General features: G+C 30.3%; 1 protein-coding gene across 1 annotated transcript; it reads right to left on the bottom strand.

The window, feature by feature from the left end:
- Nucleotides 1-8,756: 8,756 nt before the first annotated feature.
- On the bottom strand, nucleotides 8,757-23,714 carry LOC107455030 (acetylcholinesterase-1). Its single transcript, XM_016072426.3, has 3 exons — nucleotides 23,240-23,714; nucleotides 13,567-15,061; nucleotides 8,757-9,383 (listed from the first exon to the last, which is right to left on the bottom strand). The coding sequence occupies exons 1-3, from the start codon at nucleotides 23,286-23,288 to the stop codon at nucleotides 9,230-9,232; spliced, it is 1,698 nt and encodes a 565-aa protein (XP_015927912.2). The 5' UTR covers nucleotides 23,289-23,714; the 3' UTR covers nucleotides 8,757-9,229.
- Nucleotides 23,715-24,450: the final 736 nt, after the last annotated feature.

Here is a 24,450-nt window from a genome sequence, read left to right as displayed (position 1 = left end):
AGATATAAAATATTATAATTATATATTTCGCTATGATTAAAACAGAGTCAATACTAAGCAGTTTAAATATCGACACTTCAANCCAGAGGGCTAAAACCATGTGTTGTAAAACAATATGAAATAGTACTGAACGCCGGATCTAAAGCATCGGTTTCGATGAAGATAATTTTGTGAGAATTTTTTTGATAATTCGGTGAGAATTCACCCGATTAGACATATGATGCTCACTACGTGCTCTTGCGCGCCGAAGCCTATCAATTAAAAATAAAAACTGTTGCCAACGCGAGAAAAGAAATATCATCGGTTTTATTGACACATACGTATTAGCGTTTTATATAATATATAAGCTATGGGCTGAAAAGCAAAGTTAAAGGAGAAAAGGTTAATAAAAAATCTGCTTAGGAAAACCGTAGAAAATAACCATTCACAGATGACACTTAATTCATATGTATCCCTGACGGTAATATATACTTCAGGTATTATACTAATTTTTGCAGTTTTGGTAAGAATTCTACATCGGGATTTCCGTGATTTCTGAAAATATTTTTCTTGTTGTGGCAAAGATAGTTTATTAATATTTTAATGAATGAGAACAAAAAAAATTTGTTTTTCCACTACTAAATACTTTAATAGTAAATTAAAGGTTAGATGGAGAAATGGCCATTCTCCAAAATCCCTATCTAGTACTAATAAGAATTAAATTTTTTTTTTATTTCGGCTTCAGTTGGCTGTTACTGACAAATATATTTTTAACAAAACTTAAATGTTGAAGGGTTATGCAATAAGTTTCAAATATGCTAGCCTAGATATAAAATATTATAATTATATATTTCGTTATGATTAAAACAGAACCAATACTAATCCGTTTAAATAACCATACTTTAGAACGGCCCCTCGAAAAGGATATGTACCGGAGAAAAGTGTTTGATAATGGTAAATTTTGACTATTATTTGGTTATGCCGCGAGTAATAGCATCATGCCAAGTGATGCTTGCATTTCATTCATTTCTTTTTATTCTAATGGGATGAATGCATTTTCTCTTTATTCTAATGGGATGAACTACAAAAAAAAAAAAAAACAAGTTTCACTTACTTCAATAACGTAACGCCGCTGTAAGTGGCAACAAATTCTATTAAATAAAAAAATATAATTAATTTTGCTATATTAATTGAAAAACTTAGTGAAAGAAGCAGGTAAGTGACATTTTCAGAATGAAAAAAAAGTTGTATCCTAACTATTTTATTTCCAATTTAAGACGGGACTAATAATTCTTCGCTTTATTGTTCCTAATTTTAAATAAAACCTAACTACCTAAAAAATAAAACCTTATTGCCTAATTTGAAATAAAAAAAATCATACTAGCCTACTAAAAATTGATGTGAGTAGTTGTGTTAAGATTTAAGGAAAGGCAAATCCAGTGATTCATTAATTCCCCCTAAAATGTCACTTACCTGGCTCTTCCATTAAGCTCCTTCATTGTGTCGCAATAAACTTTTCAGTTATGAGCATGATTTCGTAGTGTTTCTCTACTGTGATTTATTGATATTTTACTCATTTCTTATTCACCCCGTACGAAAAACGGGCATTCAGCTAGTTTTATATAAAAATCATCTAAATTATTTTCGTGTTATATATATTTTAACATGCATTGCTATATTTTCTTTAGATACAAAATCCAATTCAAATACAAAAACAGTTTGAAGATTAATTGCAATCTAATTTAAGTGATTAGAATTTCAAGGTACTACTTTCCTCGTTTTTAAATGTGGTTAATTAAAGAGCTTCAATTGGAAGGGAAAACAAATTTTATGAGTATCTGAAGAAACAAAAAAAATTATAATTTTCTTCAAAGTTTAATGTAAAGTAACTTAACTTTTTATATTAATGTAAAGAACTGTGAAAATATTTCAATTATATAGTTACAATTAAATGAAGAAATTGTATATTAATCATAGTTACAACTACCTAAGTCATATTTAGTGCACAATTAGAAATTGCATATTAATTTTAACTCTTGACTCTTTTATCTTAACTCCTTTATGTATGAATATTCTTAATAACTCTTTGATAATATGGTGAAGGGATATCAAAATAAATATATTTCTTATGGATTTTATCACTGCATATAAATAATTAACTAACTTCATGAAGCAGACATAAGAATTCACTTATTAACAAATTTTTATTCACAGATTACTGAGTTTGCATTTACAAATTTAAGTGCCTGAATAATTATGTACAACTTTATAAATTAGTAAACTTAGAAGATCTTTTCCTGTTTTGAATTGAAAATTATAATAAGGAGCTTTTGAAACTGCATTTTCAAATGAATGATATTTATTTTTAAAAAAATATTACCTGCTGTGTCAAAAATCAGCGAAAAATATACAAATTTATATTAAAACAAATTTTTTAAAATTAAAACAATTGCGAAAATATTTTCCAAAAAAATATTTTTAAAAGAAAATATTTGAAAAAGTAATCAGAATTAAACCTGCAAAAATAAAATTAAGTAATCCAAATTAAATTAGTAGAAGTAAACCTGTTTTATTCTTGCTTAAAATACTAAATAATTAAAAAAAAAATTTGATAAAAACGTACCCACCTTTTATATTTTCCTTTTATATTCATTCTTTTACAAAATTTTTGAAATACATGCGATTTAAAATAAATGTTCTGATTTCATAAACAAAAAGTCTTTCCTTACAATATTAAGTGGCTAAAAAATACAAATGCATGTAAATTTCAGAGAATTAGTAAATTTAATAATTTAAATTACATTCCTGAAGTAAATTATGGATAGATAAATTAACGTTGCTTCAACTTGAGAATTGTACTTATTTTATACCCACTCTTATAAATATTTAAAAGATAGTCAAATTATTCAATAATTAAAATATTAATAAACTATAATAGTTTGAAAGTTACAGCTTTTTTCATATGTGAGAAATAATGTTAAATTTGATAAAGTTATGGTGTTGATTAATTATAAAATTAAAAATAAGACTGGAAAAAAAGAAGTTTTCCTTTCTGTTAAAATATAAAAATGTTTTCCCCCTTCCTGCTTGGTAAATCAATTTGCTATGTTAATTTTCAACTACTACATTTCTTACAAAAGTAGCTAAGAAAATAATTGCCTTTTTAGTTTATTAGGTTCCGTGAAGACATTTCAAGTCAGGCAAACAATTTTTACAATTTTACAACATTATTCTCGCTTTTAGTTGCAGTTCTGAAAACAATTTCTTTCCCCGTCTATTATTGTAGATGGAAATCGTACCAACAATTTTAGTAGAGCATCCGATATTTTTTTTTTCCAGAAAANATGAGGCAACCACAAGCACTTCCACTGGTTCAAGAGGTCCACGAGGGAAAAATGCATAATATTACCGTGATTACAGAGCACGGAAGCGAGCGGAGTAGGAAAAAGAGTCGTTAAATAGAACTAGTAATCCTAATACGACTGCTGATTCTTCTACAATTAACGTCGCAGGTTGCGCAGTTTAACTTCTTCCGCACGGAGGGATTCCACGCACTATTTTTTTTCCCGTCTATTATTGTAGATGGAAATTGTACCAACAGTTTTAGCAGAACATTCAATATTTTTTTCCAGAAAAAAAAAAAAGAAAAAAGAAAAAGCAAATTTTATTTGCTGCTATTGTTAAGATTGTGAAAACAGTTATATAGTCCTTCGTTCAAGCGCTGAGCGAAGCTAATTGGTGAAGAAATGCTAATTCGACTTAAGAGTTTTCGCCAAGAATGCCAGGCCTGATGCGTGAGTCATTTACGGAGTGATGAACGGGTGTCCGATTTCATTGGCTTCCCTTGTCTTCTGGATTGGGCTCAGAATTACAAGGATACTGAGTTGAGGCCGGGATAGCCTGGTTGGTAGGGCACTGGGCCCATGTCCAAGAGTTCGAGGGTTCGATACCCGCCGGCTGAAAACTTCCCGTGTTGTAAATGGTGACTGATGCACGTCAAATCTGTCGAGTCGCAAAGCTTCCTATGTTCCCATAACAAATCAACACCTCTGGGGGTACTGATCCAGGAGTTTCCTTGTCTTTTGGATTGGTTCAAATTACAAGGCTAGTTGAACATTAGTAGTCATGAACCCAAAATTGGGTCATCCATTCAATGACGTTTATTAAAAAGAATATATCTGATGGTACAGAATTGGAGATAGATCGTTCTCTGGTTCAGGTCAAAAATACGGTCTGTGTATGAATGAATTTAATATGAATGGGTCCTTCCTGTAAAAGGGTCCGGGACGTGTGAGTGGCGGTGATCGTTTTCTTTACAATAGATGGCACCACGGAATAACAAGAAACGCAACCCTCTGCTTTAAACTCGCTTGATTTCCAATAGCAGCCATGCTCGTATAGGCAAGTGGCATAATTAACAACAACAACATGAATAATATAAGATGAATTCTTTAAAACGCTTAGTTAATAAGATGAATTATAGTTTGCTTATGACTGTTATGAATTGTTCATAATTTATTTAATATATTGTTCTTAGGAAGAAATGTACATTTACAATTTTTACTATTTCTTTTTTCATTGCCATTTTACTTAAATGTTGTTGTTGACGTATGCCTGTTAAAGCAGAGAGGTGCGATAGTTCTTGTTTTCCAGAGGCGCCATCTATGGCCAAGAATTTGACTTTTGCCACGCCCGCTTGCAGGACGAACCCATTCATTCATCCACAGATCTTAATTTTGGCCTGAATCAGAAATCGATCTATCTCCAATTTAGTACCCGCAGAGGTATTGATTTGTTATGGGAACATGGGGGACATTTTTACTTACATAATGGCATAAAATAAGCAGTTATTTTGTGTAGGTGATGGATTATAAACTGGATATAAATTACAGGTTTCAAATATTCTTGTTTTTAAAAAAAGAAACACTCGTACTCTCGGAGCCTTTGTGACACTTCCATGGGCTCCGTGGAACATCTTTTGGAAACTTCAATCATTAAGTCTGGGCTTGACACCTATTGACGTTCAAATGTGGCTGAAATCAAATGAATTTTCAGCAGGAGGTAGATTTATCAGTAATGCTGAGGTGAAAGCGAGGTCCGATATAAGAGCATAGAAGCGAGCTGGTTTGAAATATGCATAAAAATATTATTAGTGTCTGCAAAAATGCTTCAAACAAAATGGTGATTATATAGATAAAGGGATAAATTTTCAACCCTATTAAAAGAATGAAATAAGGAAATTTTTATTCCCAGTAGGAAAAAAAGAAAAAAAAAGAAACTTTTTTGATTGACCTCGTAATATGCCAAAGCTATCATTTTCCTAATAAATGCACTAGTCAAATTACAATATTTTTTAAATCGGCTGCATGATATGAACAAATAGCAGACGCTCTGTAATGTTTTTTAACCGACAATATTTATTTATTTTTGAATATTGAGTTTTCTTTCTCTTTTTTTATTTTTTATAACGATAACTCATTTGAATGTTAAAAAGTGTTCTAAAGAATCAGCATTTATTTGTTTCTTATCCAAAGTAATTCTTATCTAATATTTGTCGTAAATGGGTTTCAGTTTTGGTTTAAAAAAAATAGTCCACAAACTAGATCATGATGTTTATACATTACCCAAGAATATTAGCCATTCTTACATTTTTCTCGATCTTTTTAATGTACATAAAATTGCATCAATCGTGTCTGATAACGTGGAGGAGACTAAAAGAAAGATGGCGCCTGGTTTCAAAGACAGGTTGGTATACTCAAATAGAAAACTTTTCCTAACAAGCATTCAAGTTGATAAAAATTGAAAGCATGTAATGTTTTCTACCTAGAGTTTAATTTCATTTTTCATCTGAAGCATATTGTATGGTAAGTCTGAAAGATACGACTATTTTTAATTTACTTATTTTTTTAAATATTAGGTGGTTCCGCTCATAAAATCCCGTGATAACTTCACATTCTCCATAGCTTTTTCTCTCTTAATTGAAATCATTTTCAACAAAAAAAATTTATTAATGAAGTAGATAATTATTATAATTTTATATGACAACAATTTGTTATTAGTCATAATTAAATGAACGAACTAATGGATTTGAAAAATATTCAATTGAACTGAATATTTTAATACAGGAATGCAGAATTTTTGACAAAATCACGAAATTTAAAAGAAGTCATTTCATTTGTTGATGAGACTTACATCATTATAACATAAGACATATATTTTTAAAAATTTAAGTATAAATGTTAATATCTGGCAACATATAATCTCTCTCTCTCTATGTGTGTGTGTGTGTTATTTTTAATATAAACGCAAGCGGAAGCTTATAAAAGATGGAGAAATGAATAAACTTTTCAACTACAATTTGTAAATAAATATTACTTGGAAATATAAAAGAAATAATAGGAACAAATCGCGAGAAAACTCCTAGAATTGCAATAACTTTTCAAAAAAATTAGGTTTTTAAAAAAACTCGTATGAAGTTCTTAAATAAAAAGCACATTTCAGCACGCCAAATTTTACCATAGTTATTAAATTTTTAAGGCTGTTTTTCGAAGCTCAGTCACCAAGGAAAATAAAAAAGCCATAGTTTAAGTGTCTTACACTTGAAGCAATGTGATGATTTTAAATTATGTATATAATATTGTCGTGGTGAATTATCTGCCCTTTAGAACAGACGAATAACTTATTTATATAAAAAGTTCTTAAACTTTTTAAAAATCACTAATTTGGTGACACTCTCCCATCTAGATGATAATTATCAAAATCACTGCCTTATTCTCAGTTTTTGAGCCCAAGAAGGCAGCATTGGAGTAAGTTTTTAAATATTAAAAGATTAGACCACAGAAACTTTTAATTTTCACAAAACAGTGACTTTTCTCCGTATTGACGTTTTGCGCCATTTTCACAATAAGAATAGACAGCACTGGCTTTACATAGGACAAACTTTACCTAATAGTCACGAGTAACAGTTGCAAATTTACAGCAAAAAACATTCTCAAAAAAGCATAATTTCATATTACGACGGAGCCTTCGAAAAACAACCTTTCTGATTAAAACTGTTTTCCAAGTAAATACCGATAATTATTTTTGTGACATTCATTTGCTTGCTGAAAATTGCTTAATAAAATGCAGGCTGTTTCAAAATTATAAGAGACTTTTCAGTGGGAACGTCATGTTAATACAAGGTAATTTCGAATTCTACAGAGCACCAAATATTAACTACTCCTGCAAAATACTTTTATATTTTAAAAGATTAACACCTTAATTTCTTTTTTTTTTCATCGAGTTTTAAGACAGATTATTTAAAACAATAAATTTTCAGGGAAGACTATCAACGGCGTTGCGTATGTAACGCGATTTTAGCTATTCGTTATATCCGTGTGTAAGAAAATTGTATTTTGTTGCATAAATATTTTCTAACGCAAGAGAAAGATCTTTTAACCCTATTTGAATTTTTTTTTTTTAAGAATTTATAAATAAATTTAATACTTACTGGGTAATAAGTACTTACTGTGGAAATAAGTGTCCCTTTTAAAGGGATAAGTAATTGAGAATTTTCTGGATCGTGATAAATTCTGAAATCGAAATTTCAAAACTTTGCAAGACTCGTATTTCTTTTACATGGGGCCCTAGCACAAGATTCAGAGAGTTTTCTGTGCCGAATTCTATGTATAAACCTACATTATCAAACTATTGAAATAATCGAAAGCAGTAAACTCTAGTAAATTTTCGAAATCTGGCTATGCTTATTCATACCATTTAAAATACTGGGAAAGGATTGTACATAATAGAAATTTGAAATCCTATTCCAGTTTTGCTAACTTAAACAGGAATTGTTGTCCATAACTTAGCAAATTCACTTTTGATTTTAAAAGGATGTAAATATAGACTTTTTTTCCAATTTGCATATTTCTGATTTTTAATAAAGTTATAGTAAATTCCTTGTTTCTCTTTCTTATAACATAAAACAGAACAAAGCTTTCTATTGCAGTCGTAGTATTTTTATTGCCTGAAAAATCTCATGTTAGGATCCAGTTTTCCCAAAATAATTTCCGTAATTCCTTTGTCATCAGCAAAAACTAATGAAGTTACTGTTTTCCTATAAAATATTTTTGTACCCCTAAATCATGGGATACAAAATTATTATAATATTTTGGAATAATTTGCAATATTAATAATAATTTATAGTGAATATAATTTATAATGTTAATATTTTATACTATAATATTTAAGTAATTTATTTTGTATAATTAATGCAAATTTCGTAACTTTTCTTTTTCTTATTCAATTATTACAGTGCTTTTTCTTTTCACCGGTTCAATTCTGACAACAGCAAAAGAAAAGTGCTTTCTTCATGTTAACCTACGAAGAATCAGTTAACAGAATTACTTTATTTATTCAAACATTTTTGAATAATTTTAGTTTCATTTCATTCGTTGAAATGGGTCCTAGTGAAATAAACCAATGTTGAATTTTAATGCTGTTGTCAGTAGCTTCTAAAACATTTGCAAAGTTTTTAATTAAGTATTGTTAATACTTTCCTTAATAATTTAAAATCGACTAATATCAATAAAAACAGTTTAATGAATAAAATAAAACAAATTATTTCAAAATCTGAATTAGTTATTCCTTAAGTAAATTCTGGATATATTCTTCGTAGGCGATTACCTATAGAGTAAAATCTTTTTTTCAGTCTGAAGGAGACCTTTCAAGGAAATAATCTTTAAAAATATTAAGTTTCAATAGTATTTATTCTTGCAAACTCAAAAAATCTTAGAGTATCAAATGAGTTAAAATTTATTTACAAATCAGGAATTAAATTACAAATCTTTCTAAAATATACATGTATATCAAATTCAAACACTTCACAAAATAAAATTGTCACAAAATCGACAAAATTCCAATCTTCGTTTAATCAGCTAGTCGTTTAATCAACTAGTTTTTAAAAATTAAATAGTAAAATGTCAGGTAAAAACTTGTACACAGGTTTACATTTTAGCAGAAAAATCGGAAGGAAAACTCATAATGTATATAAAGATTGTATATGGACGTAATTGTCACTTTCTCTAACAACTTTGGGAAGAAAAAAAAACCTAAACTTTACGAGGTTTAGAGATTTTAATCCTATGTGATTTAAAAGATATTGGAACTCCAAAAGATTCAACAATCGTTTAGTGTTTCTAAGAACACTTATCCAAGGTAAAAAGGCTTTTGATCAAGATGTAAAATAAATATCCTTGCATTAATTTCAACTTTACTTGTACACTATGTAAGGCCTCCAGAATTCACAGGCTTCTAATCTAGGGTGAGGTATAGCTCCTTCACTTCTAGGATTTAACTCATATGCAGTAGGATTTAATGCCACCAGTTTCGGCCAATAGCCGTTGCTGTTATCTGAGATTGGGTTGCTGAAAGATAAGTTATAAATGAAACATTAGTACCAAATTTAAACAGGATAACTTAAGATGAAACTTGGAAGAAAAAGAAACAGTGAGCTTTTGTTAAAATTACAATATAAGCACATTAAATTTTGAATACACATCTATAATTATAACCATCGATGAACAGCAGACTCAATTTTAGGTTTACGACTACTAATGGTCTTGTCTTCTGGATTTGGTTCGAAATCACAGGGGATTGTTGTAGTTAATTTACGTCGCACTAGAGCTGCACAATGGGCTATTGGCGACGGTCTGGGAAACATCCCTGAGGATGATCCGAAGACAAGCCATCACAATTTTGATCCTCTGCAGAGGGGATGGCGCCCCTGTTTCGGTAGCCCAACTACCTGCACGCGAAGTCTAGCACTTAACGGTAGAACAATTTAACGAGGACCAATACCGCACACCCTTGGCCCCTACGCAGACTGATCCAAGTAGTCACCCACCCGCACACTGACCGTAGCCAGTGATGCTTGACTTCGGTGATCTGCTGGGAACCGTTTCTTAACGATCAGTCCACTGCGGGACCAGAAGACAGGGGAACTCCTGGATCAAGAATTGGGAGGAATTTTGCTTTTGTACAAGACTTCTTGACGGAACTAACCCACATTTGGGTGAAGAAAAAAAACACAAAAACCTCCCATGGTTAGCCTCATGGCAAGTGGACTAACCCATGATTCGTCTACCACTGAGAATATTTTAAGTCTTCGCTGTTACCGGTGCGATGCCACTGTTTGAACACTAGATATTTCAAACAAAAATCTTGTAGAAAGCCATAACTTCTGTGTGTTTCAAAACTTCAAGAGGCCTTTTTCATGACATCGCCATCTTGGATTTTAGGTTAAATGTGCGATTTCCCGATTTTTTTTTTTTTTTTTTTGTACTTAAACTTCTGACAACAGATTATCGTGTGACAGCATAACGTTTTTCAAAGATTGAGAATGAAAGGGTCGCCTTATGAGATATAGAGCTGAATACATTTAATAACTTCTGTAAATATTTCCACGGAATCGTTAAGCGATTTCTTGATTCAAACTGGAAATCCTCTGGAAAATTGAGGAAAACATTCACATCTGGTACTACTTTTTGTAATCTGAGTAAATCAAGACGCTGATTTCGTGTTCAACTACTTCTACATTAACTATTAAGACAAACACTTTGAGTCGACCTTAACATCGATGGTAAAAAGTAATCTACAAAATAAGGCTCTTTTGTTTGATTAATTTTCAAAACTTACAAGTGCCAACAGTGAACCATGGATATATTTCTGTGAAGACATGCTAATAAATAGTACATAAAAGAATAAAGATTTGGTGTATATTTTACATGACCTTAAAGTTTACCATAAGTAGCAAGAAATTGAAACGTTGCCCAATTTTATAGATCATTAAATATCCTCACAAAAACTTAAATAGTATGAAGTTTGCAGGAAAAAAGACTTAAAAAATAGCAGTAACAGGAGTCAATTTGCAGATCTATGGTAACTGGTTCAACTTTTAAATAATACTGCACTAAACTTTGAGGCCCGTACATAAGTAATTGAATGCAGCATTAGTTACAGAAAAGCTGTGAATTGTTTCAAAAAAAGGAACTTTGAGCCTAATATGAATATCTAAAGTTAACACTTACCTCGATGCGAGTTTTAGTCTATCTAGAATTTACTAAGGTGGAGGATTGATAATACTCCGACTATTTAGGAAAGTTATGTTTCTAGCGCAAATTTTTACACTGATTAGAATACGTATTAGAGTATGTATATAATACGAACTGATTAGAGTATGTTAATATTTTACACTCAAGTAGATAGATTTAACAGTTAAATTATTTGCATTTTATACAGAAATAGAGCAAATTCTAACTTGCATGTTTATGCATCTAGCATTGCTATCCAATCAAGTTGGGTATTAATTCCAAAATATTTTTAAAGCAATCAACAGGAACACTTCCATTCACTACCAGCATACAAGTTATAAAAGCTTTGAGTAGGTAAGTGCAAACAAAGGATATTTTAATAAAAATCTTTTATAACTTTTTTAAACTGTTAGTAAACTGAAATGTTCCTCTGGATTTCTTAAAAAATACATTGGAATCATACTTGACTGGATAACAATGTCAGACGCATAAATACGTACGAGTCAAAATTTGACCTGTTTCAATGTAAAATTTAAATAAATGCAGGGTGTTATCTAATGATCTCCTTTCACTTTTTATTATTAAAGAAACATTTGATATCTAGTCTTAATTACGCTTTAATGCAGAAAAATTTATTTAAGAAAGATTGAAAAACCTGCCTTTGTAGTAGACTTTTTCGCAAAAACTTTAAAAAGAAAAAAAACTGAATCAATACCTCATTTGCTTGGTTAGCAATGTCAGACGTATAAATATGCACGAGTCAAAATTTGCACTGTTTAGATATAAAATTTAAATAACTTATTAACTAACAGATATATCTTATAAACTATTAACTAGCAGGCTTCGATATGATTTTATTAGATTCTACATAAATAATTACATCGGAAGCATAACTTGCTTAGATGGCATCAGTATGTTTTTTCATCCCTCTTCCTCAGTAAGTTCTAGTTATAGACTAAAGCACAGCTTGGAGAGTGTTTACTTCAGATATTCGTATAGGTCATAACTCATGTAAGTCATAAGACATTCGTATAAGTCACATTTTTTAAAACAATTTACAGCTGCATGTAAAATATGAAAGGTAATATGAATATAGATATTCATGAAGATAAAGTACGAGCCTCAAAGTTTAGGGCCTTGTGTAGAAGCTCAATCAGTAACCCTAGTTTTGTGAATTAATTTTGTTTCAGCTATACTTTTAAAGACTAATTTTCCAGCAAATTTCCTACTTATTTAGTTTTGACGAAGGCAGTTAAGAACCCTAAGTATTGTGCAAACTTCCAGTTTCTTGCTACTTCAGGCAAATGCACACCACACACATTTTTGGTAATCCTCATTTATGCATTCACAGAAATACGCATTTGTGGCTGAACCAAATAGGTTTCGACACTCAAAATTAAGAAAAATATATCCTTATTATAAAGATTTAGTAGTTATAGCTTAACAATTAGTGTGGAAGTAGAACAAAGTAGTGGTCAGTGCTATGATTTATTTCAGAAAGTGTTACCGCGTGTAAATAGAATATATATTTTTCTCTCAAAATTCCAAAGTATCTTTTGCTTCGACCCCCAAAATCCCGAGAACATTTTTTGAAAAATAAAAAAACGTATCAAGTAATTTTAAATAGAGTTTTATATCTATAAAATAGTTTAATATCCAGACAATTTTAATAGAATCAAAAATGTCAAGTAGCAAGCTTTGTATAATTTTTGTTTTTTCTTTTAAAAAGAGGGGCTTTTAAGAATTATACATTTACAGCAATAAGTATTTGAAAATCTATTTTATAAGGCAGAGCACAATTCAGCGCTTTTTTTGAATTTAAAATTGCTTTAACAACTTGTTGCTAAGAAAAAATTAAATAATTCATCTATATTCAAAGGTAAGCTAAACCAGGGCACATAGCCTGTCACGTTTCACTATATTTCGGATACCATATAGAAAACCACTGTTTCACTTTCGTTTTATTAACTTCATTTCCTACAGATTAGTCTTTAACCATAACTTCACCGTTCGAGGGTACTGAGTATCGGGAACCCAAAGATTGGAGTGTGGTTATGCAAAGCTTTAGCCCTCCAGATCGATGTGAAAGCTATATTTAAAGAATAATTTTTCTTAACTCCTTAGCCAATGAAAAGTTGCCTACAATTTAAGTGTCTTATTACTCAGCTCAACATTGACACACCATTTTGTTTATTAACGATTTACTGGTGCTGACCGTCTTAGGCCACATGTGTGGGTATGTTTGATCTTATCGAAGTGCAAAAATCCAATTATCAATTTTTCCAATTTTTTAGGAGCCAAAACAATGTAACATTTGGAAAACTTTTGAAAAATTAAAATATAACACCACAAACTCTTTCAATTTTCACAAAACTGATTTTTCTCCACATTGATGTTTTGCGACATTTTCGAGCAAAGTGGATGAGTAATTTTTGGCAAGATACTTAAATCCCTTAGTCAGTTTTGGAAACTTATGTATTACATAAACAAATTTAAATTGTGTTTAATTTATACTCACCCTGTACGAGCGAAATTCACCCATTTCTTGATCAGATCACCACTAAACTTCCCATCTTCCGGTGTATATTTGAGTGCATCAATGATTGGCTTGCCAAAAATATATTGTACTTCATAAAAATGTGGTATTCCCATCCATTCCGCGTCACCTTCCTTCAGAGAACGATGCGTTAACCAATACAATCTTGAATTGTTAGTTTTTTCGGCGAGAAACAATGATGGGCAATTGAAAGTGAAATCGCCAAAAGCATTTGAAATTGCTTGCACAACCTCGGCAGAGTTGTCTTCGGTTATATTCCGGAAATAAAAAGCAAACACTACTTCTGGAGAAACTTCTGGCGCATTAGCAAATAATCCACGTATAACATTTTTAGCTTGCAGCAAAGTAAGATTCACACTTTTGTCACTCGGAAACACGTCCGGCATGGCATAGGACAAAAAGACAGATCCTTCGTTTTTGTTATTACCAATTAGAATAGGCAACTGAGGAAATTCGCCAGATTTCATCTGTAATATGGGATGTTGTGGCAAAAATTCGTCTCCGAATGTTGGGGTGAAGAAAAGAGGGAATTTAGAGGTAAACATGTTCTCAGCTTCAGCAAGTTGAGAAGAATCTTTCTCCTTCAAACACTGCACCACTTCCACCGGGCTAGTTGCTAAAGTTTTGTTCTCGCTCTCACACCCAACCACTTTGGAAAACGTGCTTGCTTTAAATAAGGCTATATTAGAATTATCCGTATAGTACTGGTAATAAGCTGTACCACTCTCCATAATCACCTTGTGAAAGAGTCCATCTGACAACGGTGAAAGCAAGAGATCGTTGATTGAAATTGACCCGGCACTTTCTCCGAAAAGTGTAATGCTGTTTGGATCTCCACCGAAATTTTGAATATTGGCATTAATCCATTTCAACGCTAAAAGTTGATCAAAAAGACCAACATTTCCTGGCGCTTGATCTATGCCAGCATTAAGAAAGCCAAATATTCCCAATCTGTAGTTCACACTAACAATGACAGCATCACCGTAAGAGGAAAATATACTACCGTCATATACATCCATAGTCGATGAGCCAGCATAAAATCCACCACCATGAATCCACACCAAAACAGGTAATTTATTAAAATCATTGCAATTGCAGTGAACTGGTGTCCATACATTTAAATACAGACAGTCTTCACTTATGTTTATTCCCTTGGGAATCCAATGAAAATCTCTGCTAGAAAACTGCACACAAGATGAAGGTTTCGCATTGGCAAAGATCGGTGTTTCCCACTTTCCTATTGGTTCCGGTTTGGCGAATCGCTTTTCTCCTATCGGAGGCTTTGCAAATGGTATACCTAAGAAGGCTGCAACATCTGTGTCGAATACCTTAACGTATTTACCAACTATCGGCCCAGAGCTAGTTTCCACCAATGGTCCAGTCTCTTTAATGTAAGGATTTTTATTGCATGCAGAGGCGAAGCATACTCCATATTGGCCAAAGAAATATAGCACGCCTGAAATGAATTAAAATAATGAGGAAACTAAGGGTAACACTATAAGATTTGTTGCATGAAGTAAGTAATCTATAACATACAATTTTCTGAAGATAATTTGTTATAGATTTGAAAAATACGCTAACGATTTTGTAGAAATAAAATTACTTAAAATATTGATTTTATATAATTTCTTATTCATTTAAAATACGAAGAAGGAGTCAAGTGGACAAGAATTATTCCAGCATTATTCTTTCTTTTCAGTCAGCACTTCAAAATTCTTGCATATAAAAATTAGTTTTTGCTAATTAAATCATTAGATTGGATGATAATAGTTCAAGAATCTGCTTTAGTTTTAGTGACATCTTAAACCAAACTTAAGAAGTTAAGGTATAAGGGACCCGAGCTACAACCTGAAGCTATAAGGGAAAATACTTGAACTTTAACGACAACTTTAGGATTTTAGATTTTTTTTATTTTATTTTGATTTTTAAAATTTAAACCGGGTGGTAAAAAACGTTAAAATTATGTTCGTGAAAAATTGCAGGGGAGCTTTAAGTCTTTATATGAGCAGGGCAAGGTTTGGGTTCACAGCGTGTGCCTAGAAACACTTTTTCTTGAAACTGCATTTTCAGTGTAGCCAAACTCACAACTCTATCAAATCAAATTAACCTCAAATTTGAAGTTTTATATTGATAGTGACACTTTTTTAATAGACGTACATAGAATTATTTCCTTTTTTCGGCTATAAACAATCTTTTTAAGGGATTTTCGAAGAAATAAAATAATTCTTGAAAAAATTGGTAAAGGAAAATTCCTGTACTGGAATTAGAAACCGAGCGTGAAATTATTTCGTTCTGTATCACTTAAGAAAAAAACTTTTTTTTTTTTTGCAACTTACTAGTTGCATAATAGACCTTTTCAAAATATCGATTCATTAAGCTGCCTCGTTAGGGGGAAAATATTACTGTGTCTATTATTTTAAAAAATAAACCATGTGTCAAATTTCATGAGAAATTAACAGAAATTTGAGATTTATTCAGAAATCGAAAGTATAAAGATAAAAAAATTACTGAGAAATTTAAGAAATTTCGTAAGAAGATCCGTAAAAATCAAGTATGTTTGATTTTGATTCTAAATTCACAACTTAATTAAGAGGGGCATCATGCGTGTCAGCCTCGAACGATAGAATGTACAATTGTATGTTTTAAGGGGAGTGACATCTAAGTTAATTTTTTTTAAATTGCATTTACCGTGTAAATTTAAGTGTTAAATGCTTTCCAGAAAATAGAATTTTTAGTGGAATTATACTTTGACTAATAGAGTTGAACCAATTTTAAGTGAAATATTTACGAAGCAATTAGAAATTAAGAAAATTTTCGTGAATCATCGATTTAAACTTACGAAAAGCAAAATTGAGAAAAAGATTTTTGCTGCAGATATTCGGCAATTTTTAGAACTAACTTTTGTTGTATAAGAAATTTGGCGAAAATAAGGAGACTATTTTAATTTCGTCTCGCTCAAACATTGAACAATTGCAACACCCATGCCTTCTTCCCACTCTTCTTCCCTTCTAAACTATAGCTGTGTGAACAGATTGTTAACAATGTTTAACTTAGTACTCTATATGTGCCTGAAAAGAAACATTGAACGATCGGAGTTTATATAAAATTTTTTCAGACCTGTAAGAAATATGTAGTTTGACATTTAAGTCGATATTATGTATTTAATTCTTTAAAATAGAAAGGTGATACATCAAACGCTAAAAAAAAAGCTAGGTTAAAATTCATTGATCAGCAGGAATTTTCCTTAAAATGACAATATGGTTAAAACATCTCAAGTAGTACATCACATCAAAAGTGCTGAAGAAAAGTTTTTTTTAAACTTTTGTTTGGGGGCGTTGAAGAATTCTGAACTTGCAAAGTGGGCAGTGAGTTAAAAAAAAAAAAAGTAAGGAGCCTATTGAGTAGAGAATTCGATTACCATAAGCCAAGAAAAATCTTCCTCCAAGTTTTCTGATTTTTGTAACATTTAATGCTTGTAACTCTGCTGCAATTGGAGAGAACTATATTTTATGCTTTAATTCTTATCCAGACAATGCATGCTTAAAAATACCAAATTTTATCACAGTAAGGCACCCTAAGCAAACCACTCTCGCCAAAATGGTTCAATAAATAGATACTCTGGACATGGCGCCAATAGCTGGACAACACGCTTTGTTTTCGCGGAATTTTCCTATTCTTAACAAGGCAATCAGATATGCACTACATAATTTTTTTTTTCATTAAAAAAATAAGTAAATATTTGAACTGAATATTCTAAGGTGCATCTTTTTATTTAATTTATAACCATCAGTAAACAAAAATTTGAGTTTACGACTACTAATGTTCAGCTCCGTGGCCTTGTAATTTTGAACCCAATCCAGAAGATAAGGGAACTCCTGGATCAAGTATTGGGAGAAATTTACTTTGGTGGAGGACTTCTTGATGGAACTAACCAGCAATTGCGTTACATTGAAAGGAAACCACGAAAACTTCCGACGTTTATCCTGATGGCAAGGAGACTTTAACCCCTGATCCGTCTACCACTGAGGATATTTTACGTCAGTACTGTGGTCGGTGCAAGCCGGATGCGGAATTCGTATGGACCAACCATTGCTGGGTTTCGAACCCTGTTCACCTCATTTGAAGGCGAAGTATTCCCTGAGCCCCCATAGCTAGTGTATATTACATATAGTGCGCCTTTTCTGAAATATCAAAGAAAATTTCCCTTTTTCACACAATGAAAGGAATTTAAAGTAAATTAAAATAAAGCCTACTAACCTTGAAGACAGTTCATTCCCTAGCTATGGTGGCTCAGTTCCCATAGTTCGGTGTCTGGGAAACATTTCGCACAATCTTGTAAAATTTATTTTTAACTTAAAATTAAAACATTAAACACTTATTTTATATGTATTTGTATTTTTGCTGCAAAACGTTATCAATTAAAAAAAAAAATTTAATTTTTATAAGAATATAAATATTTTTAAATAAAACATTTTATGCTAATGTTATTTATGACTTGAGTATTTTAACTTTGTTTTAACAGCAGTTCATTTTGTTTTAATTTGATAAAATAAAAAATTAAAGAATAAATTTTTAAAAATGTAATATCTTTTAAATAAAATATCTATGGTAACTTATTATGGCTTCATGTTTGTTCTAATATATTTTAATTAATTTTTTTAATTTAAGGAATCTATTTTTAATTAACAAAATGATTAAAGTTTTCTTTTTATAAATAAATATTTGTTAGTGTTTTTGTTTTCAAGTAATTAGTTTCAATGTTTTACATAAATTAATGTACTATAAACCATTTGAATGTGAACGATAATGTCACAATACAATTTAGATTAAGATTTTTAAAACAATGATGGAAAAATGATTACTTTTTTTAACTACGTTTTAGGCATTTTTTTCTTTTTAATTAAAATATAATATTTTGTTTTGCTAAAAATGCAAGTTGATACTTACAAAAAGAGTAAAACTTATTTTACTAATCAATAATTTTAAGACAAGATCATATATCCATATAAAAAAAATAAGTTTCCCATCCACTTATAATTTCAGATGAAGATATTGTTACAATTCAACAATTATTTCAACAAAGTTTTTAGATAGTTACTTTATCTTTTGCTTGACGATTCAACGGTGATAATTTCTCTTTATCCTAAAGGATTTGTTTCACAATTTTCAATTTGTAAAACAATTGTGAGTGTTTTTTTTAATATTCTGAATGTAAAACTTACTTAAATGACGAGTGAGTTACTTAAGACGTATGTTTTAAGCAACATAAAGTTTTATAAGCGATACTCGTAAAGAAAAAAGAAAAATGCTACACTTGTATGTTTCCTACTTGTCACTAGATGGCAGCATCAGAAGCAGCCTCTCATTTCAAACTATCAAACGTTTCTCAAATTCGAAGTGGTACCTTTTCCCTTACTCCTCTTCGATCAAATTTATTTAACATTTAGAACATTTAATTTGGTAGTATTATAAGGTAATTTTGAGTTCTACCGATACATTTGTACTATGCTTTAAATAGCCACTTATAGACAAAATATTTGTTTGTACTACAATAACTTATTGTATTTAAATTTAAAACATCCGATTTTTTTCAACAATGAACTAATTACAATATTGTTTGCTTAACTGTCTATAGACAGGTTCATTGCTTTATTTTTAAAGTTCGACAGATAAATAAATTTAATAATTGTCAAAACTTAAGTTAGATTGTGTTTCCCTCCAATCTTTTAATCCGTTTAGTCCCGAATTTATATATGGAAATGATACAAAAAGTGGTTTTATGGAAAAAGTGGTTTAATATATTATCGAAATTAATTGGTTTTTCCACTGTTATGGCATTCAAAAAATCTTTGATAGATCAAAAAGTACTTATTCCTTATAATTCTAGATCTAATCAGAAATAACTAAATCATTGTGGTATCTGAGAATCATTTAATTCACCCAGATAAATGAAAATGTTGAAAAGAGTTTCCCGCCACAATGAATGTCTTTGAAAAAAGGAACTGTCCTAAATATATGACGCTGGGCGTTAACCGGTTAATACTGTTCAAAAACATTTTAGTAGTAAGAATTTAACAAGCTGTGTTATAAACTCCGATTAAAGTGTTAACGTGTTATGCGTGAGTCAGTATAGAGCGTTTTTTTTTTTCGTCCTACCAGGGCATTTAATGCATTAAACTTTCTGATTTAACGGTTGGGTTCTTAAATTGAGAAAAAAAAAAAGTCATAGTACTTCTCCCTTATTTCAATTAGATTACTTGCAATTTTCCAAAATTTATACTTATAAAAAATTTTATGTTTGATTAAAGCGAGTATTAAATTTTATTAGTCTTTAAAAATACAATTCTAATCAACGCAAAAGCTTAATGAAATTTTATATAAGGGTTCGCCAATTTTTATTTAGTAAAAATAAAATCTATAATAGAACGTTAGTAGAGTAGAGGTGTCAAAATTTAAATGTTCACAAATGTTAACTTTCACTTAGAAAATTGAAAATTTACGACACTTGTATAGATAGAACATTTTTTAAAAAATTTCGAAGTGTAATAAACTAGGAATTATAGTTAATGATATTTATTTTCACTATATCAATTAAAGGAATTTGTATGAACATAATACAAATCAGGAAGTAATTCAAATTATTTCTATTTGCGAAAGTGGAATATGTGGTGTCTAATACTTTTTGTCTAATACTTCTAAGTCTAATACTTTTAAGGGCTAGTGTATGAATGATTAAAAGAGTGACAAAGGTTAATAAATTTGGGTGATGTTTTTAACACTAATTTGAAGAAACATCAATCATCGAAATGCAACAATAAATAATTGAAAATAAAATATTTTTTAGCTTCAAATGAGCATTTTCCACTTTCAAAAATAACTGCTAATAACAATTTGTTGTCTTCTAGTTAAAATTCTTCATAATACTTCAAAATGAAGTCTGACTATTCATTAAGTAAATGAAAGGTAAAATGCAAACAAAAAAAACTTTTTGAATAGTTGAACTTGCAATCCTTAAGTTTTACTAGAGTTTCCAATATCAGACAAACATAAATGAGTGCGTTATTTGATTAATATTTAACCAGGATTATGGAATCCAGGATTTAACCAGTCGGAGAAAAAGAAAATTTTCAGGTTCACTCCTACCTACAAATTTTCAATCAGATTCAGAAATATTGAAACTTTATAAAATTCAGTTCCACTTAAGCTTGTTTTATAAAAGTTCGAAAAAAAGGAATTCCAATTTTTTTTACAAAATATTTCACTGAAACATTTAAATGCGATTAAGTGCAAGCCAGTAAAAGCATCCTGTAAAAAATTATAAATGTTCAGTAAGAACTATAAAGCATACAAATTTTAAAAATCGAAATTAAGAAATTAGAATTTTCCATATTTCCTCAAATTATATTTTAGTCAATCAAGCACACAGAAAATGTTAAATTCTTTTATAGATCGTTGCAAAATATATATATTTCTGAATTTTCACTCAAAATATCAAGACTGAATACCAAGACTGAAATACGCGTCGGTTTCACTTTCACAACATTTAGAGCTCTTTCGTGAGGCGAAAAAAATTACGCCCTAATCTCAATCCAGCCTTGGGAGTCTAAGTTAATAAAAGTTTGCTCGACTTCAGATTCAAAGAAGTTTTTGATTTTATGAAAATTTATACAAACATTCACAATTGTTAAGACGAAAAAAATATTACTCAAATACTGAGAAAAACCTTTAAATTATAACTTTTATCATCTTTAAATTTATCATCACATTTGAGAGTTTTTCAGCACATGTAAGATGGAACTTTGAAAGTACAAAAATTCCAAAACGAAAAATTTTGCTAGATTCAAAAGTTAATTAAAAAAGAAAAGCAAATATCTAATTTGAAATAGCTTCCTTATCGAGAGAATTTAGTTCTACCTTTTTCCAAGTTTCAAAATATTCCCTGTAGAATTTTCTTGTAATAAGATATTTAGTAATTTATGAGTGCGAGATATATCTTTTTATATATAATGGTTTCTTATTATTTCAATATTTTGTAGAAATATTTTTTTTAAAAAATTCTTCAAATTATCTTTTAATATGAAGGTTAATTTTAATTCGATAAGTTTCTTTCTAACTGTACGTTTCCTTCTATTTGTACATAAAAACAAAAATGTGTGATATAAAATTGATATTTACTTAGAAATGATATTTTCCGGGGATCTGCCAAAATTTTTAATAGACTGAAAGTCTGAGTCGAATCAACTCCCGACAAAACAATTCTTTATTCTGATAAAGGTGATACTTTATATTAAGTAATATGGGATTAACGAAATAAGTTCTTGCTATAGATACACTGTGTGTGTACATTTTATACAAATTAAAAATTTATGCATTGTACAAATACAAATAACTATATGCTTAACATACAATACACATTTACAATGATTGCGTATTACACATACAATTTAAAAATTTTAGAATTAAGGACAAAATAACTGACTTGTAACAAACAAAAAAAATAGTCATTAAATTTGCAAAGCCTTTTTCTTAAATAGCTTCTTATGTATGCAAACAAAACCAGGAGATGCCAACTGCTCCGGATACGCCGAAATAATTTTAAAAAAAAAACAAAAAAAAACGGTAAATAACTACAAAGTAAATTTTACAAATGTTTGACTATTTTTGCTCTCATTTTAAAAAATATGACATGGCAATAAAGTGGTGAATTATATAAGCCTACGAATTATTTAGAAATAGTGGTGGATAAAAATTTAATAAATTGAATTTGTCAAACCCAGAATCACAATTGATAAACTACCACTTTAAAATATATATTTGCTGTCCGGAACAAGTTGGCATCTTTGAATACCTACCACTGACAATTCTAAATAGGAATTTTTAAAATTAGTATGAAAATTTTCTGCATCTACAAACATTTACTTCGTAAGAATTTAAATCCCCAAAAATGCCAACTAGTTATGCGGTAAAAACAAAAAGTTTAAAAAATTTAAATATGAAAATTTATGGTTTTCGGGGAACAGTTCGTTCAAAAATTTTGTTTGATTCCAGTTATTATTTCACTAAGACGTATTTACTTTAAAAATTTGCATATTTAACTTTACTTAAAATTTGTAGCATTAGCATTTGTACATAGTTTAGTATAGATTAACATTTGTGTAAGATTTGAAAGTTAAATTTTTTTACATAAAATGTAAATCGAAATTTTTTATTCTAATTGGGAAAAAATGACCAAGCATATATTTTCTTGATAAGTATAGACATTCAGCTGAAAGACTACAGACTTATGTCATTATTAGTACTTCGAAATGTACACTTTGAACCCTTAAAATCTTTAACATTTGAAAATTAAAATTTTTTTCCTTATCTACATTTTAATAAAAATTTGAGAATATTTTCCTTAAGCTATGCTACTTTGAGATGCAGAAATAAATTTGTTTTTAGTTCACTGTTAACTAGTCGAATAAATAGTTACAGAATAACTCTGTTTAGTTATGAATAGATATAAGAGGCGACAACAAACAATTTACTAAATATTAAACTTAAAACCACAATACATAATGCAACAAAATAATATAAAATTACTACGCAATAAACTCTTTCAAGGGGTTTTAAAGATTTTCTACTAAGCACTTACCGAAACTGCAGATGTTAATTAAAAATTGCTTGAAACACGTACGCTTCATAGTTAAAACCTAATAATTGATTACAACTAAAATCGCGCCGCCGTAGTTTACCTTTATAAAGATTTCTTTTTTTAAAAAAAATAATAACAAGAAATGAATTCGAAACGCCTTCTACGAGGCGTTTCGAATTTCGTGAAAGAAAAGGCCTCAGCCAATCAAGGCTGATTCAGAAATTGCGTCAGTGTGACATCAACATATTCGAAAGTATCCAAAGGAAGGTATTACTCAAAATTGATAACAGGTACGGGGTTTCCACGTGTGAAGAAAGTCTTCTTTTGATTTTTCTCTGTCTGAAATCTCTCGGTTCTAGAGCTAAGTTTTTCGGTTTTTGTTCTATTATGAACTATTTAGCCACGAGGCAAAGTCTCGAGAGTGACATTTTGTTGTGAACTTCTCCGCACGAGTCGCAGTTTATCTTAAACAATGTTTTCAAAGAACATATATTTTTGTTCGGTTAGTTAAAACCTAACACTTTATCTATCTAGTTGATATTTCTGTTCTTGTTATCTAAATGAAGTCTAGACATGATAAATAATTTTATTGTAGATTTAATGGTAAATACAAAATTGTTTATTATATATGGATAAAAAAAATGTTTTATGCTTGTACAGATAATATAAATGTTTAAGATGTTAAGGACCCAAACTGCAAGAAAATATTTTTCGCAAAAATAAAAAGTCTGTCCAATAATTTTACATAAAGAACATATCCTGAAGATATAAAGAAAATCAAAAATCCAATCCTTCAAGACTGTTAGAAAACTGTCTCTTAATTTTAAAAGAGTTATTATTAGATTGGTGGCTGAGAGGTAGCGCTTCGCGCTGCCCTGCCACAGGTTCCTGGTTCGATGCTCGAGCCGGGCAAGGTTGACTCAGCCTTTCATCCCTTCAGTGGGTCGATAATTAATTCAATAAGTACCAAGCATGCTTGGGAACTAAACACTGGGGATTCCGCGTTCGGCTGACCACCTGACCGGAACATCTGCTCCTGCATCCCAGAGCCCAAGGTCAAGAAAACTGAGATGGGCACTGTAGACCTTGGCCCTCTTTGGGCTGTCGCGCCACTGAGTTTAGTTTATTATTAGATTCGGGAGCATATGACGGGATTCTCATCAGACAACGGAAATTTGACAATTAACATTATTTTAACAATTGAAATTTAA

The sequence above is a fragment of the Parasteatoda tepidariorum genome, chromosome 4 (genome assembly GCF_043381705.1).
Source record: "Parasteatoda tepidariorum isolate YZ-2023 chromosome 4, CAS_Ptep_4.0, whole genome shotgun sequence".
NCBI lineage: Eukaryota > Metazoa > Arthropoda > Arachnida > Araneae > Theridiidae > Parasteatoda > Parasteatoda tepidariorum.
Note: the sequence above shows the minus strand (reverse complement) of the source record. Positions and strands in the feature narration are given on the sequence as shown.